Source organism: Thalassophryne amazonica, chromosome 21 (assembly GCF_902500255.1).
Source record: "Thalassophryne amazonica chromosome 21, fThaAma1.1, whole genome shotgun sequence".
NCBI lineage: Eukaryota > Metazoa > Chordata > Actinopteri > Batrachoidiformes > Batrachoididae > Thalassophryne > Thalassophryne amazonica.
This window is the reverse complement of record NC_047123.1, coordinates 14,175,565-14,192,968: the sequence shown is the minus strand read 5'-3', so window position 1 is coordinate 14,192,968 and position 17,404 is coordinate 14,175,565. Positions and strand designations below refer to the sequence as shown.

At 41.4% G+C, this 17,404-nt stretch overlaps 1 protein-coding gene and 1 long non-coding RNA gene across 6 annotated transcripts in view; one reads left to right on the top strand and one right to left on the bottom strand.

The window, feature by feature from the left end:
- The window catches only part of lama2 (laminin, alpha 2), a 780,279-nt gene that overhangs the window by 107,785 nt on the left and 655,090 nt on the right, over positions 1-17,404 (top strand). For all 5 annotated transcript variants that reach the window (XR_004558560.1, XM_034162644.1, XM_034162643.1 and 2 more), the window contains exons 2-3: positions 1,236-1,406; positions 5,180-5,292. Coding sequence is in view for 4 of the 5 variants with exons in the window: in XM_034162644.1 (XP_034018535.1) it covers positions 1,236-1,406; positions 5,180-5,292 (284 nt within the window). In the remaining variant the exon portion in view is untranslated. The remainder of the gene's footprint in view (positions 1-1,235; positions 1,407-5,179; positions 5,293-17,404) is intronic.
- LOC117503416 overlaps positions 1-17,404 on the bottom strand; it is a 559,959-nt gene that overhangs the window by 44,904 nt on the left and 497,651 nt on the right. The gene's annotated exons all lie outside the window — the stretch shown is intronic.

The window sequence follows — 17,404 nt, the reverse complement described above, 5'->3', positions numbered from 1 at the left end:
TGTGCAGCATTAACTGATTGCTAGAACCCACATGCGGAGCCAACAATCCATGTTCATGTAATCACTTCATAGAGCTAATATCCTGGAGAAAGGGAGGGCATGAGAGGGAGAGTGAGTGGGGTGAGCGACAGTGAGTGGGAGAGAGAGAGAGAGAGCGTGTGAAGGGGATTACGTATTTTATCTAGTCTATGTATGTGAGCCAGGGTCCCCTGGTCATGGGTGTACTACGATGCACCATGGACAGGTGGCCATTCCCGGTAACTGGCACCACGGGAATAGCCACCAGCAGTGATACATGGCAGGTCTTCAAAAGATAGTGGACCAAAGCCCTCTCACTGCCACGCCCCTCCCCTATTTGTACTGGTTCCGGGAGCTGCTGCACACTGACTGCGCAACTTATTTGAGGCAGCTTCAGTCCACATTCTGGGTATTCGAACAGCATTTCTACACAGGTGTCAGAATATTTGTCCCTCCTGAATGTGTCTGGAAGTTTGGCTTTTTCTCCCACTCAGGCCGATTCGACTTGATTCCTGCTCATATGTGCTAAGTCTGACAGGGTCCTAAGGCAAGAAAAGATAAATTGTCCCAAATGATTCCTGGAACAGAAAAGTAAATTAAAAAACAAACAAGCAAAACAGAAATAAAATTCCTTCTGTTTTGGTCTTGAACATGGCCTTACTTGTGTAGGCCTCCACTGAATTTAAATTCATAAATGCACACACACAAAAAGTAAGAAACCCAATCTATATTGGAACTGCTCACAAATAAAACACAGATCTATGACAAAGTGTGCAGGCAGATACTATATATCTAAGGGTATCAGGCCAGTAAAAATTGGAATAACTATGCCACCATAACAACTATCAGATTTTGATTGTGTGTGATTTGATTAGGTGTTGCTAAAGCAGAGAGAAATGGAAGATATGCAGGGCAGGCGAGCCTTTGGAACTGGATTGGGAGGCACTGTACTTGAGCTTTTTATTTGTTTTTCAACATCACTTTGTCTATTTTCCTTAATGTGCTTCCCCACCAGACTTACTGGTTCAATAGTGAAAATGCTCATGCCAGCTCATCGTCATTGTAACACTGTACAAGATTTGCATCATTAAAAGCTCCTTCTCTGTGATATTTAAAGGATTTCAAGGAAGTGTTACAAATGTTTTTCTTATTGTGCTGTTTGGCCGTTTGTGTGTCGTCATTCCTCAAGGTAATCAGTGGAATTTTTTTCTTTCCAGGACTGTTTCCAGCTGTGTTGAACCTGGCATCCATGGCAGATATAACAGCTAATGCAACATGTGGATCATCAGGTCCAGAAATGTATTGCAAGTTGGTAGAACACGTCCCGGGTCAACCTGTTAGAAACTCACAGTGTGCAATATGTGACCAAAGGAGTGCAAAATCATTCGGTAAGGAAGACTCACTCACACAATGACTTCAGTAATATGTCAGCATAGAATTGTGTAACAGTTTTAATGTGGCATCCAATCAGTTTGTCAGAACTGTTTGAAATCAACAAGACAAAATGACAACACAGAATTAGCCAAAAATCGTCATTTGAGCAGCAAAGAAATCAGTTCTCAGGCTGATCGTGATTCAGTTTCACACTGTCAACTAGATAAGGTAGACAGTCACTAACGTTATAACATTTCATTTTCATTTTCTGTGACCTTCCAGCTTTATCTGTTTTGTTATCTGCAGGATGGGGGACCACCCAAAGTCAAAGTCAAAGTGTCTTTATTTCCCTAAGGAGAAATTTGCCTTGGACCCCAGATACAGTTGAATATTATTCCCATAAAAACAGTGGTCAGGGACGACGTAAATTCAGCCAAGAGAGTTAGGAAGTAAATCCATCACCAATGACCAATTAAGGAGCAGATGTTCTACTGGTCACTTTGAGGTGTTGATGCCGGAGTGTCATTGATGTGCAGAAGATAGAGTGCACAGTGGAGCATGGAATCTCTTGAGTACAGGTCACAATCTGTATTATAAAGGCTGAATATGTGTTCTGTTGACAAAAATGTCAAATCTTGTGTTCACTCTTAACTTCCTTTCACTTTCACTTTCCCTTCATGACTTGATGAAAAATAAGGTACTTTATACAGCATCTCCATAAATAGTTCCTACCAATGAATTTAGTTCAACCTTTGGAACATACACCAACTGGAAAATTGACAAACCATGTCAGTTTAAATGTTTAATTTGTCTTTTGTCTATCAAGATGCAGTTCTGTAGATGTTGAACAAATTGTATTAAGTGCACCTAAATAAATATATGAATGCCACATTAAATAAACTTTATCATTATATTGTTGCGACACTACGCGCACTCTGATTGGCTGATTACCATTCAGATATTTTCCCATATCCGGACCGTTTTCCATGACAGTTGGTCCAAACACGTATTTTCTTTTGCATGAATGCGTATTTTCTTTACAATCCAGAAAGCTAAAAATGCACATGAACAGACATGAACGTACTCCATAAATATCCTAAACAGCACCTGAAAAAATACAGACTGAAAGTTTACCAACTAATGACGGACCATCTGTTAGCAAGTTCCTGCTCTGCTCCGGTGTTCTGTTGGGACACCAGCCATCAGCTCGGAGGTGAGATGAGCCGCTGCTCAGCTCGGCTTCTGAGCTCTAAAGTGAGCACAGGAGGTGAAGTTGTTCTTTTTTTTTGGAGGTGTATTTCACCTTCTCTGCTGAAGCAAACAGCTTCACTTCTGCTCTGACTCTGAGCTCTGTCTACAAGCCGTCAGCAGCTTTCATATTCAAGCGTTCACGTGCGTGTGTGTGTGTGTGTGTACGTATATATATATGAAATAGCCATATAATAAACAAATTATGTTGCTCGGCCAGTATGGGGAAATATCAGACCTCTGTGTTTTTTGCACGGACACCTTGGTCTGATATTTCCTGATACAGACCTCATAGTCAGTTAATAATCGTTTATTGACAGTAAATAATGATCATGTCATTTTCAACAAGCTTTTTTGATACATCTAAACAATTTATACTGAAAATGTTTGAGGACCAACATATGGATGTACAACCCCAATTCCAAGGAAGCTGGGACACTGGGTAAAATGTAAATAAAAACAGAATAGAATTTGCAAATCCTCTTCAACCTATATTCAATTGAATACACAACAAAGACAAGATGTTTAATGTTCAAACTGATAGACTTTATTGTTTTTGTGCAAATATTTGCTCATTTTGAAATGGATGCCTGCAACATGTTTCAAAAAGCTGGGACAGTAGTATGTAAACATACTGTGGAGATGTAACACACTGTGTTACATCACCTTTCCTTCTAACAACACTCAATAAGCATTTGGGAACTGAGGACACTAATTGTGAGTGTCATGATTGGGTATAAAAGGAGCTTCTCCAAAAGTCTCAGCCTTTCACAAGCAAAGATGGTGCGAGGATCACCACTTTGTGAACAACTGCATGAAAAAAATGGTCCAACACTTTAAGAACAATGTTTCTCAATGTTCAGTTGCAAGGAATTTAGGGATTCCATCATCTACAGTCCATAATATAATCAGAAGATTCAGAGAATCTGGAGAACTTTCTACACATAAGTGGCAAGGCCAAAAAACCAACATTGAATGCCCGTGACCTTTGATCTCTCAGGTGGCACTGCATTAAAAATCAACATCATTGTGTAAAGGATCTTACCATGTGGGCTCAGGAACACTGCAGAAAACCATTGTCAGTTAACACAGTTCATTGCTACATCTACAAGTATCAGTTAAAACTCTGCCATGCAAAGTGAAAGCCATATATCAACAACATCCAGAAACGCCCTCGTTTTCTCTGGGCCTGAGCTCATTTGAAATGGACAGACGCAAAGGAGGTGGACAGACGGTATGGGGGTGTGTCAGTGCCCATGGCATGGGAAACTTACACATCTGTGAAGGCACCATCAATAAGGAAAGGTACATCCAGGTGTTGGAGCAACACATGCTGCCATCCAAGCAACGTCTTTTTCAGGGACATCCCTGCTTATTTCAGGAAGACAATGCCAATGCCAATGCACATGGCTTTGTAGTAAAAGAGTGCAGGTACTAGACTGCCCTGCCTGCAGTCCAGACCTGTCGCCCATTGAAAATGTGTGGTGCATTATGAAGCACAAAATACGACAGCAGAGACCCCAGACTGTTGAACAACTGAAGTCGTACATCAAGCAAGAATGGGAAAGAATTCCACCTACAAAGCTCCAGCAATTAGTGTCCTTGGTTCCCAAATGCTTATTGAGTGTTGTTAGAAGGAAAGGTGATGTAACACAGTGGTAAACATACCACTGTCCCAGCTTTTTTGAAACATGTTGCAGGCATCCATTTCAAAATGAGCAAATATAAGTCTTAACATTAAATATCTTGTCTTTGTGGTGTATTCAATTGAATATAGGTTGAAAAGGATTTGCAAATCATTGTATTCTGTTTTTATTTACATTTTACACAACATCCCAACTTTATTGGAATTGGGGTTGTATAATGTAGATTTTTATGTTATATTTTAATGTTGTTTATTTATAGCCAGTGGGTAGGAAGAGCTCAATTTAAGTTCTGGTTTGTTTAATTCATAAGGACAGAAGTAACTGTAAAGTACAAAGCCGATTTTATGATATGTATGAATGGATGAATGTTGGGCCTATGCTTCCAAATCCAGCTGACATTTAAATATATGACATTGACGTTTTGTGTTTTAATTTAATTAATTTAATTTAATTTAATTAAAGCAAACATCAAATAACTCTCCTTGCCATGCATACATAGATCATTGACACCTTAAGAATGAGTGACATCTTTTTAAAAATCAATCATGATATTTCATGAACATGGTTAAAACTAATGGGCACCTGATACAAAGGGAGGGCCCACATTGGGTCCATTGGATTCCCGTTCCTCAGACACTTGTCTGTTCAGCATTTATAATAAAGATCTGTGGTATTTATTTACCACCTTGTAGGTTATCGCCAACTGTTTAATTGATGTGGTTACTGGGAATCCAGAAATGAAGAAATGATGATCTGTGGGACATGTATGATGCCTTCTGTTGTTGTCATTGTGGTTGAGGACAAAGCCTGAGCTGACAAGCAAAAGACATTTTAGGTCATTAAAACTCCAATAGCAGAAAACATCTTGTTTGTGTTTGTGTATGTCCACATAGAGCGTCATCCTATAGAATATGCCATAGATGGGACCAACCGTTGGTGGCAAAGTCCTTCTATCAAGAACGGAATGGAGTACCACCATGTGACTGTCACATTGGACTTGAAACAGGTGAATGCAAAAACATGCATGCATGCATTCCTCAACACAACCACGTTAAAAAGACTAGAAAAGTCAAACTGTTAATTGTATTTACATTCCACCTTTCAGTACTTCAAATTCATTCATTGAATATTTCCTGTATTTACTCAATTCCTTTAATAGTAAGTTAACTTCAGCAGCTCCCTTGTTTGCACTTGGGATCGTCACACCAAATCTGAGGTGGATCTGTATGTTGAATCGGCACACATTTTACGCCCGATGACCTTCCTTACGCAACTCCACATTACATGGAGAAATGTGGCACGAGTGGGATTTGAACCGGGAACCTTCTGCACCAAAACCAAGTGCACTAACTACTTGGCCACCACTCCTCCTCAGTTCCTTTAATAATCTGGCAATGCAGGCTGTTTAAAGCTGTATGGTCTCTGGTTTTTTTAAGCTTTAAGTCCTAAAAATAATTTTCTTTGGCACCACTGTAATTTTATTCCTTAGCATTAAAATAAGAGATTCATAATTTGATTTTGCCAACATGATCAAAATTCATGCTATCTGGAAAGAATTTAGAATTTCTACCCCTCAAGGTGAGAATTTCTAGAAATCAGACACTATGACCCACATTTGTTAGTGACGTCACATCATGTGGGAGCTTCCGCCGATCTGTGCGAGGGATGCTGGGAAGGATACCGCGACTACTATTTGGAGTAAAGAAAGGCAACACGATGCCAGCTGGCTGCTCGTTCAAAGGAAATAAACTAAAATGGCAGAAAATGTCCCGAAACAGCTTATTTCTATATCAAACTGATATTTTTCCAATATATTTTGTAAAGGTTGGGGAGAAATAAGCACTTCTAAATCTGAAAATGCTGTTACACCTCTGAAGTGATTTACAAGACATCTTACGGACGTTAGTGTGCATGTGCCAGGAATGTGCATCAAGCATGGGGTCTGGTCAATCTCAAAACGTCACACATGCACACTCGTACTTCCTCCTGTAGTTTGTTTGCACAATGGCATTAGAACAAAAATAAATTATAACTCACTCACTCATCTTCATCCGCTTATCCAGGATCAGGTCGCAGGGGCAACAGCTCTAGCAGGGGACTCCAGACTTCCCTTTCCCGAGCAACATTGACCACCTCTGACTGGGGGATCCCAGGGCCTTTCCAGGCCAGTGTGGAGATATAACCTCTCCACCTAGTCCTGGGTCTTCTCCGGGGTCTCCTCGCAGATAGATGTGCCTGGAACACCTCCCTAGGGAGGCACCCAGGAGGCATACTTACCAGATGCCCGAACTACCTCAGCTGGCTCTTTTCAATGCGAAGGAGCAGTGGCTCTACTCCAAGCTCCCCATGGATGACAGAGCTTATCTCTAAGGGAGACACCTGCCACCCACCTGAGGAAGCCCATTTGGCTTCCTCAGGTGGGTGGCATTGTTCCTCTTCAATCAGAGGTTCGACTGTCGGCTGAACCCTCCTTTACAGCACCCTGGAGTAGACTTTATCAGGGAGTCTGAGTAGTGTGATGCCCCTGTAATTGCCACCCTCTCTAGTCCCCTTTTTAAAATATGGGGACCACCACCCCAGTTTTCCACTCCTTAGGCACTGTCCCAGACCTCAACTCAGTGTTGAAGAGAGAGCTTTAAGCATTTCTTTTTTTTTGTTCACAGTCTTTGTTAATTTGGAGAAGCAAATGTCAAAAACATCCCTGAATGGCCACCCCTCGATTGGGGTAAGGAAAAAGAAAATATATTGCTAATTCAGGTTTTTGTATCATGGGGAAAAAAATTAAAAAAGAAAACAAACAAACAAAAAATAATCAATAGAACAGGTTAGCGGGAGGAGGAAGCTTACCACAGTCATCCCTGCATCAGGAAAAGGATACTTCTGAGTGTGTTAGTTAACAACTGAACTGGAATGGATGGCTACATAATGCACATGATCTCGCTAAATGGCTACCTTCAGTTTACAGTGAGAACAGGTTTTACATGTTCTGTTCGTTCTGTTCATTTTGACCAAATCCTGTCAAAAGATTCTCTTTGGCCCTTGATTGAAAATGTCAACCTCTCCAGAATGTTAAATGCTCTGAACAATTTCAACCCATTGGTCCACTGTGGGCGCTTCCAGTTTTAATCCTTTGCGTGCCAGAGAGTGGTTGCAGCCTCTTATTAATGTGATGAAATGCATAAAAATGTACATTTTGGTTGTGTAATGTTAATTTACAATTGTCATGTGGATTCTCTGTGCTGTTTAAACCATGGCAACTCTCTGGCACGCAAAGGATTATGGGATATCTCATTAGGGCAAATACTGCCATGAACACTGCCATCTACTGGCCAGGACATTAAAGAGCAAACTTTCCCCCAGAATGACATGAACAGGAAACAATAGCAGCTCACGCAACCTGAGCATGTTTTCATAAAACCAACACAATAACAAGGTCTGTAAACCCAGCGAATATATTTACGAGAGTTTTAGGGACAATATATAAAGACTTTAATGCTGTTGTCCGTGTGCAGCGGTTAAAGTGCAGCCTTATCAGAGCGTCTCAATGCATTTCTCCTGTCATGAAACTTTACCCATAATGCACTACAGCATGTGTCCAAACACTAAAATCTTCGAAATTAGTGCATTACTTTAAAACTAAAACATACAGCAGATATTTTCACTTTACAAAACACCAGACGTGACATTAATTTAAATAACTTGTCTGGAATTAGTTTGGTTAAAATTTTAACCATAAGTTAAAATTGTATGCCTGTTGATGACTTGCGTGATATGCCGGCAAGTCTGCATGGTGTAAAGAGAAGCTGTCTTTATTCCTCCTCCTCCTCCTTCTTCTTCTTTTTCCTTGGTCACCAGGTCTCTTTTGCTTTTGACACAGAAGCACTGGCTTGTTGCTGTGTCAGTAGCTGCTAGTGTTCTGAAATCAATGCTGAAAGTTATCGGATTAGCTTTTATCTGTAACTTCCAGAAATTTTTTTAGGGGTTTATCAGTTTGGCTTTATAAAAGACAAATTTTCAGTTTGCGGATTAACTGTTACCAAAGTAAACTTTTTAGTTAGCTGTGCCCACCACTGTACATTATAATGCTTGGATTTTGGCAGAGCATATATTTTGTCAGTTTTATGAAATCTGAAAGGCCGTACAGCTTTATGGTATAATTCACAGGTGCCCATTTTTAATTTGAAGATCTCGATCTTGCTGATGAAGGAAGGCCTCTGCTGGCATGGAATGATTTCAATCATCTAGCTTTCAGACAGTAGTTTAAGAGTAATTAAACTGATTATACTGCCAGATTATAATTACATGCATGTCGAGAATAAAACTAATGAGGCTGAGAAAGTCCATGAGAAGCTTTTTATTCATTTAGAGCAAGCAGTCAACTAATTGCTTTAAAGGTGAAAAACTGATTAATTTTAGATTAATTTGCACTCATATAAAATCAAGATAAAAATGAAAACAACAAAACTCATTCATCAAAGGAATAAAAGCCTAAATAAACACAAGCTAATCACTGTTTAGATTACTGAATGTGCAAATACTTTTTCGGCAGTTTTTTACTCAATTTACAGTGTATGTTTAATATATGGCCTTTGTGGAACAATTTCGTAATTTATGTTGAAACATGTAATAGTTATTAGACAGTGAAAATGAGGTTGTTTTTTTTTTTTTACAGGTTAATTATATTGACATTTTATATTCCAGGTTTACATTTTATATTCTAAAATCTGGATTGTAATTTACAAATATCAGTGAGTGTGAGACTGTGCATGTACATTATGCACTATCGTGGTTTCTCGCCACAAAGGAAACCATACAACCTCACAGCTCATAGTGGTGCTTGGGGCATTACTTGTCTTTTCCACGGTGAGCAGTCTTCTCCACGGTGAGCAGTCTTCAGATGGGACATTAACCCATTTTTTCTCTGGTCTTTGTCTGTGGTCAGAGCAGGGGTTGTTTGTCCTTTGTGTTTCACTCCCAGGGCTGGTCTGGTCCTGCATGCAGCATGGTTGAAACTAGGTTATGTGAGGTTACGTAGTGACGGTGCAACTGCGGCTGCACATCATTTCACAAAATGACTGGAATGCAGCCCCGGGGATACTTGCTGTGGATGTGGGCTTCCTGTGCGGCCATAGGGCCCCATCCACAGATTGGAACAACATGACACTGATGCAACACCTCACATTCATTCACTGTATCATACATCTCATTATATCTCCAACACTTCTCAAATACATGCACCCACACATACGGTGCACCTCAAAAGTATTCACATTGCTTCACTTTTTCCACATTTTATGTTACAGCCTTATTTCAAAATGGATTAAATTCATTTTCCCCTCAAAATTCTAAACACAACACCCCATAATAACAATGTGAAAATGATTTATTATTTGAGACTTACAGATTTATTAGGAATAAAAAAAACTAAGAAATCACACGTACATTAGTAGTCACAGCCTTTGCCATGAAACTCAAAATTGAGCTCATGTCCATCTTGTTTCCATTGATCATCCTTGAGATGTTTCTACAGCTTAATTAGAGTCCACATGGGGTAAATTCAGTTGATTGGACATGATTTGGAAAGGCACACACATTTCTGCTGCTTTGAAGGTCCCAATGAGCACAGTGGCCTCCATCATCCATTAATGGAATAATTTCGGATGAGGGATTAGTTGGGGAGGTGACCAAGAACCCGATGGTCAGTCTCACAGAGCGCCAGCCTTCCCCTGGGGAGAGAGGAGAACTTTCCAGAAGGACAACCATCTCTGCAGCAATCCGCCAATCATGCCTGTATGGTAGAGTGGATAGACGGAAGCCACTCCTTAGTAAAAGGCACGTGGCAGCCTGCCTGGAGTTTGCCAAAAGGCACCTGAAGGACTCTCAGGCCATGACAAACAAACTTCTCTGGTCTGATGAGACAAAGATTGAACTCTTTGGTGTGAATGCCAGGTGTCATGTTTGGAGGAAACCAGACACCATCCCTACAGTGAAACATGGTGATGACAGCATCATGCTGTGGGGATGTTTTTCTGTGGCAGGAACTGAGAGACTAGTCAGGATTGAGAGAAAGATGAATGCAGCAATGTACAGAGACATCCTGGATAAAATCCTGCTCCAGAGCGCTGCTGACCTCAGACTGCGGCAGCAGTTCATCTTTCAGTAGGACAGTGACCCTAAGCACACAGCCAAGATACCAAAGGAGTGGTTTCAGGACAATTCTGTGAATATTCTTGAGTGGCACAGCCAGAGGGTGTTGTGAGTATTTTTAGCAAAAAACAAACAAAAAACTTTGTTTTGGAATAAGGCTGTAACAAAACAAAATGTGGAAAAAGTGAGCGCTGTGAATACTTTCCAAATGCCCTGTAAAAATTCATGAATGCACATGTACAACTTCGTAACTCACATACACTGAATGTAAGCAGATGTGAACTCATTAAATGTTTATATTCCAGGTTTACATTTTATATTCTAAAATCTGGATTGTAATTTACAAATATCAGTAAGTGTGAGACTGTGCATGTACATTATGCACTATCGTGGTTTCTCCCCACAAAGGAAACCATACAACTTCACAGCTCATAGTGGTGCTTGGGGCATTACTACTTTGATTGTTGTTGTCTATGACAAATACTAATTTGCTGGCCAGCCAATATGTAGATGTGGGTTTGAATCCTGCTCAGATACAGACACTTAATCTGCATAGTTTGACCATCCAGCTGTAAAAATGGGCATCCTTGTCTTTACAAGGATTCCTATTTTTTACAGCTTTATCTTCTTCTTATTTTGGGGGGGCTGCTCCCGTTAGGGTTCGTCACAGCAGATCAATTGTTTCCATCTGACCCTGTCCTCTGTATGTTTCTCTGTCACACCAACCACCTACACAGGAAATTTTTCTGAGTAAAATTTACTCTGCTGGGATAGCATTTGATCCCTGTCCAAATAGAGTGAATTAATGTCCATCAGCGAGCTAAATCAACTCAAAACAGTGTAAAATCAACACTTACTGGAGTAAAACCACTTGCACTGAACAGATGGTGTTGCAGACCAAACGTTCTTCCATCAGCCCACCCTTCACTGCGCTTAAGTCATCTGCTACAGTTCACTGAATATTACCTCGTTTCTGCTTAAAACTGGACTCCAGTCATCAACTATCTCAGTGACAGATATCTGAAGCGAAGCAACCAATCAGAGCGGCACGGCTGCACAAGCTGTTAGCTGATGCATTCACTGCACATTGGACAGTTCAATGCATCATCATTTAAAGCCTCGTTTCTGCGTAAAATGGCCTTGTTTCTGCTGAATGATTCAAGAGGTTTTACCTTGTCGTCTGATGGTTAATAATCACATTAATCCATTTGTTCGCTTTGGGTGGTGTGGGAGACTGGCCCCTCAAGACCCTTGACCTTGTCCGCCAGTCGCCACGCGTCCATTGATCCCAGGGAAGGTGGAACCAAAGAAGTCATGACACAAAACAATCTGTTCAGATTGCACCCTGCCTGATTTACTGTTCAGAATAGAGTTTTATTTCAAACAACACTGAGTAGTAAAATCAGTCTTACACAGAAGTCTGTGGATCCTCTTCTCAGCCCTGACGTAGCCTTAGCTCTCAGCAGGAGATAAGAATAAGAGTCCCCCATGTTATCTATTATCCACTTAAATAACCCCCTGTAACAGTGATTCAGCTATTCTTGAGGCATTGTTTTGTCCCTTCCTCTCATTGGTCCAAGAGGTTGGTCCAAGAACTGTCTGTTTCTGGGAATTCTCCTCTCCTCGCCTTGTGTGGCATAACTATCTCGGAAGGAGACATTTCTAGCATGTCACTTCTCTCGAGTGTCTTTACCACACTCATCCGTGACTGGCCTGTACAGGACAGGTCATGGCCACATGCGTCAGGCTTCCTCCCTTGTTCCTGTGAGAATCTGCAAAACAACTCTGTGTGGGCATGAACACACTTCGCGAGATTATCCTTAGCCATAACATATGTCTTAAATGTCAGCAGGCTAGCGTGCACAGATGTGCCTGCAGTTCAACACTTAGTTCCACAGCAACAATATAGACGGGGGACATCTTGTCTAGACATTCCATTGATACCAAACAGGCCACATAAGCAGTTACACTATTCCCACAATTTGTCCAAAGTGGAATGACGAATACAATATCTTCACCACATAATGTGTTCTTACAAAGAAGCCCCAACTCTAATAAATGCATATTATACTAATATGAGTCTAAACACGTTCAACTGGACAGTGCAAGCATACATGATCACAATATGATCATAAAACAGTAGTTTTAGGATTATGGCCGAAACTTCACGCCGTTACTCAAACGTCATCATAACAGAATCAGATCAAAAACATACATTTTAATCATACAGACCAGATGATTTATTGTGGTTGTTTCTGAAAGATCAGCACAAGAATTGGTAGCAGAAAATGCAGTAATACTCTTCAGTGGAGAAACTCTGTGTCACACAGGTGGCTAGGCTCCAGCATGACACATGCATAGTGGAGGCAGGGTGCACCAATGTTTAGGGGGTGGACCGTTAAGTCTGCAACAACTGTCAAGCTGATTCACTCTATGATAGAGTGCAATTTACTCTATTTAGACTGGGATCAAATGCTATCCCAGCAGAGTAAATTTTACTCATCAAAACTTCCTGTGTACATATCCTCCCTCAACACATCCATAAGCCTCCTCTTTGGCCTCCCTCTTCTCCTGCCTGGTGGCTTCATCCTCAGCATCCTTCTCCCTATATACCCTGGGTCCTTCCTCTGCACATGTCCAAGCCATCTCAGTCTCACCTCTCTGACCTTGTCTCCAAAACATTCCACCTAAGAAAACTACAGAAAACCCACTCACACTGACCAATATCTGCTCTTTGGCTCAAACCACCCCCTTGAACACAAGCTCGGGGTGATCAGGACTGTTCAACACAGAGCCCTACAGGTGCCCACAACTGCAGAGGGAAGGGCTAAAGAGCAACAGCTTGTACGGAAAGCCCTCACAGTGAGCCTGATGTATCAATGTTGCGCACTTGTGGCGTAGATTTATGGCGTAAACTTGAAATACACCAAAGTCGCCGTGACATGTGTCAAGCAGTGCGCACCTGCCCATTTCTGGCATATGACTGACGTGATCTTGATAAATGCGGCGGGTGGAAATGATCGTAATTATAATAAACACGCCCATAAATATTCAGACTCTGCTTCAGACACCCCCTCATTTTACGACATAGAAGCCGGAAAGACAGCAATGAAAAAGAACTCCACCAATCACGACGCGTGCCAATAGAGCGTCAAAAGCGGCCGTCGTATCAATTGTTTTGTAGTATATAATCAATAAAGTGTTACAGTGGTCCCTCATTAATCCCTGGAGTTCCGTTCTAAAAAATAGCCCGTAATACGCGAAACCGCGACGTAGTCAGCTTTTTTTTTTACAATTATTATAGACGTTTCAAAGCTGTAAAACCCCTCACTACACAGTTTATACACTTTCTCAATCAGGCATGAACATTTTCTCACTTTTCTCTCGTGTGTAAACACTCTCAAAGTTCAAACCTTAGTAGGAAAATAAGACCAAACTGTTTTCAGGCCCAAACATTTGTTTGAGAAATAAAAATAGAACGTTTTCCTATAAATAATTATGATGGCATTTAGAACTATCGAATTAATTTTAACGATCAACGAACGAGGTCGGATACATAAGAAATTATTAATAGTGACTGACCAGTATTTCACAGATCGGGCCTCTGCATCCTGACGCCGCGCCTTTTTCCACTCACATCTCGCTGCAGCAGGTGTCTGTGTCCGTGTGACAAACACAGTTATGAGTAGTTGTTGGCGCTCTCTTCTCTTCTGGGCAACAAGATTCTTATAAATAGATACGCAGAACAAAGAACACTGTAAAAAAAAGGCATGCAAAATTTAACTAAATACTCCGCGAGACTCCGAGGCCACGACAGGTGAACGGCGTTATAGTGAGGGACCACTGTATTCTCTTTTCACATGTCAATAATTCTTAACATGTGGATATTTGCTCGCTCAATTAATAAGACACGTCTAATCTGTCAGGTTTCTTTATTTTTTAAATGTATTTCTGTATTTATTTTATTGTGACAACCGAATGGAGACGACAAAACCTGGTTGCAGCACGGGCGAATTAAGGGAATGACGAAACTACAGTTGTTATTATCAATTTCATAGTCTAAAATGATCACACCACATGAAGTTAAGCTCAGCGCTTCCTTCCTGTCAGCGCCACGGATCGTGGTCCATAACAATCCCGCAACAACGGGATTTGTATTGATTATTATGTAGTATAATCAGGAAAGTGTTATTTATGTAACATATGCATTGATTTGTATAATGGCACTGTTTATCATGTTGATCATCTTCATTTTTATGTGGATTCCAGCGCTGGTTCATTTTGGTGTATAATTTACGCCACCTCTCGACCTGGTGTATATTTTCAGCGCAGCGTACGCCAACGACCACATTGATAAATGCCAAGTAGCGCAGCCGTTTTGGCATACACCCCATATACGCTCAAATATCGCCGTACGCAACGTTGATACATGAGGCCCAGTATGTGGGTACCCACGTTGGTCCCTGGACAAAGTGCAGAACTCCCAGAAAACAAAGAGACCAGATAGACAGGAGATGGAGACAAGAAGAAGAGGAGTGTCTCTCCCTTATTTAGCAGGAGTAGGGGAAAACTACAGAGGATCTTCAGACAGCACAAAATCCCAGTTTACTTTAAACCAGTCAACACCTTGAGACAGAAATTAGTTCACGCTAAGGACAGGATCCCTAGTTACAAACAGAGCAATGTAGTGTATCATATCAGATGTCAGGAAAACTGTAATGAACACTACATAGGTGAGACGAAGCAAATTTTACACAAGAGGCTATACCAGCACTGCAGAGAGGTCGCCAGTGGACCTCAGTCTGCAGTTCATCTCCACCTGAAAGACACTAACCACACGTTTGAGGACAAGGAAGTTAAAATCTTAGCCAGAGAAAAGAAATGGTTTGAGAGAGGTGTCAAGGAAGCATTCTTTGTAAAACAGTTGAAACCCAGCCTTAACCGCGGAGCGGGTCTCAGACACGCTTTGTCCCCTGTTTACAATGTGGTACTCAGGTCAAAGCAGTTTCAGTCTTTTGTTCATGGTAATGAGTCATTCACGTCATCAGGAGAGTCGTCAAGGGAGCCATCAGAGGAGGCTTCCATCCCATCATTAGGAGAGTGCTAACTAGAGCACAATAGGTGCTAATTAGAGCTATTGTTTAGCCACTAGCCTATAGCAGTCAGCCTCTCAGTAGGTGGGGTCTGGTTAGGTTAAAAAACTCCAGCTTTTGTTGGCTTCTGGTTTATTCTTCTCTACAAGAGTCAAGACAGAAGTCAGACTACCAGAGCAAGAATTTTAGCTGAGGAAGCTTCTGTGATTTGAAGCGAAATGTCCTCACGTCAAGCAACCCAGTCCAGTCAAAGATTCAAGCTTCTCTACTATTCCACCTAAGCTGTCCCTCTGGTGTTTTCATTCCCAATCCTGTCCATTCTCATCACTCCCAGAGACTCGTAACATCTTCAGCTCTGCCACCTCCAGATCTGTGTCCTGTCTTTTTGTTTGTGCCATCATCTCAAAGCCGTACAACATAGCTGGTCTCACAACTGTCTTGTGAACTTTCCCCTTCACTCTTATTTTTCAGTCACAAATCACTCCTCCCACCTTTCTCCACCCTTGCCTGCACTCTCTTCTTCACCGCTCTACCATACGCTATTACTTTAGGCAGTTGACCCCAAGTATTTTAAACTCATTTATTTTCACCACTTCTGCTCCTTGTAACTGCAATGTTCCACGGGTACTCAGTCTTGCTCCTACAGACTTTCATTCCACTGCTCTCCAGAGGATACCATCTCCACACTTCCAGCCGAGACTGCTCCCTACTCTCACTACAGATCACAATGTCACCTACTAACATCATAGTCCATGGAGACTCCTGTCTGATGTCATCTGTCAACCTGCCCATCACCACTGCAAACAAGAAAGAACTCACAGCTGATTATTGGTAGAATCCCACATCCAGCTTGAATTAATCTGTCATTCCTACTGCACATCTCTCTGCTGTCATGTCATAGTTGTACATGTATTGCACTATCCACACATACTTTTCTGCCACTCCAGACTTCCTCATACGATACCACAACTCTTCTCTTGGCACCCTGTCATAAGCTTTCACTAAATCCACAAGCACGCAATGTAACTCCTGACCTGCTCTATACTTCTCTATCAGTACTCTCAGAGCGTTCTCATCATGAAACCATCTTCACCTTTTTTCTAAGCCTAACTTCTACCACTCTTTCCCATAACTTCATGCCGTAGCTGATCAGCACACTTCGTCTCCACTGCTCAGGCATCCTCTTACTTTCCAAGATTTTTTTTAAACAATCTGGTTAAACAATCTCTTAGACATTTCCATGCCTTGATTGGAATGTCATTTGGACCAACTGCCTTTCCATTCTTCATCCTCTTCATAGCTCCCCTCACTTCATCCTTACTCATCTCTTGCACTTCCTGATTTACTCTGTTCACATAATCCAGCCTTTTCTCTCTCTCATTTTCTTCATTCATCAGCTCCTCAAAATATTCCCTTCACCTTCTCAACATACTCTCCTTGCTTGGTGCACATTACCATCTGCATCTTTTACCACCCTAACCTGCTGCACATCCTTTCCAGCTCTGCCCCTTTGTCTGGCCAATCGGCACAAGTCGTTTTCTCCTTCCTTACTTTTCAACTACTATTCAACTTCTTGTACAACTCACTATATGCCTTTTCAATTTCTTTTGCCATTTCGCTTTTCTCTTTACACCGTATCTCCTTGTACTGCTGTCTACTTTCTTCATCTCTCCGCCTATCCCAAAACATTTTCGCCAACCTCTTTCTCCTCATGTTTTCCTAGACCCCATTGTTCCACCACCAAGTCTCTTTGTCTTCCTTCCACTGTCTAGATGTCACACCCAGTACCTTCCTAGCTGTCTCCCTCACCACATCTGCAGTATATGAGCCATTGTAACTGGCACATTTCCTCCCAGCTCTCTTGTGTGATCATTACTT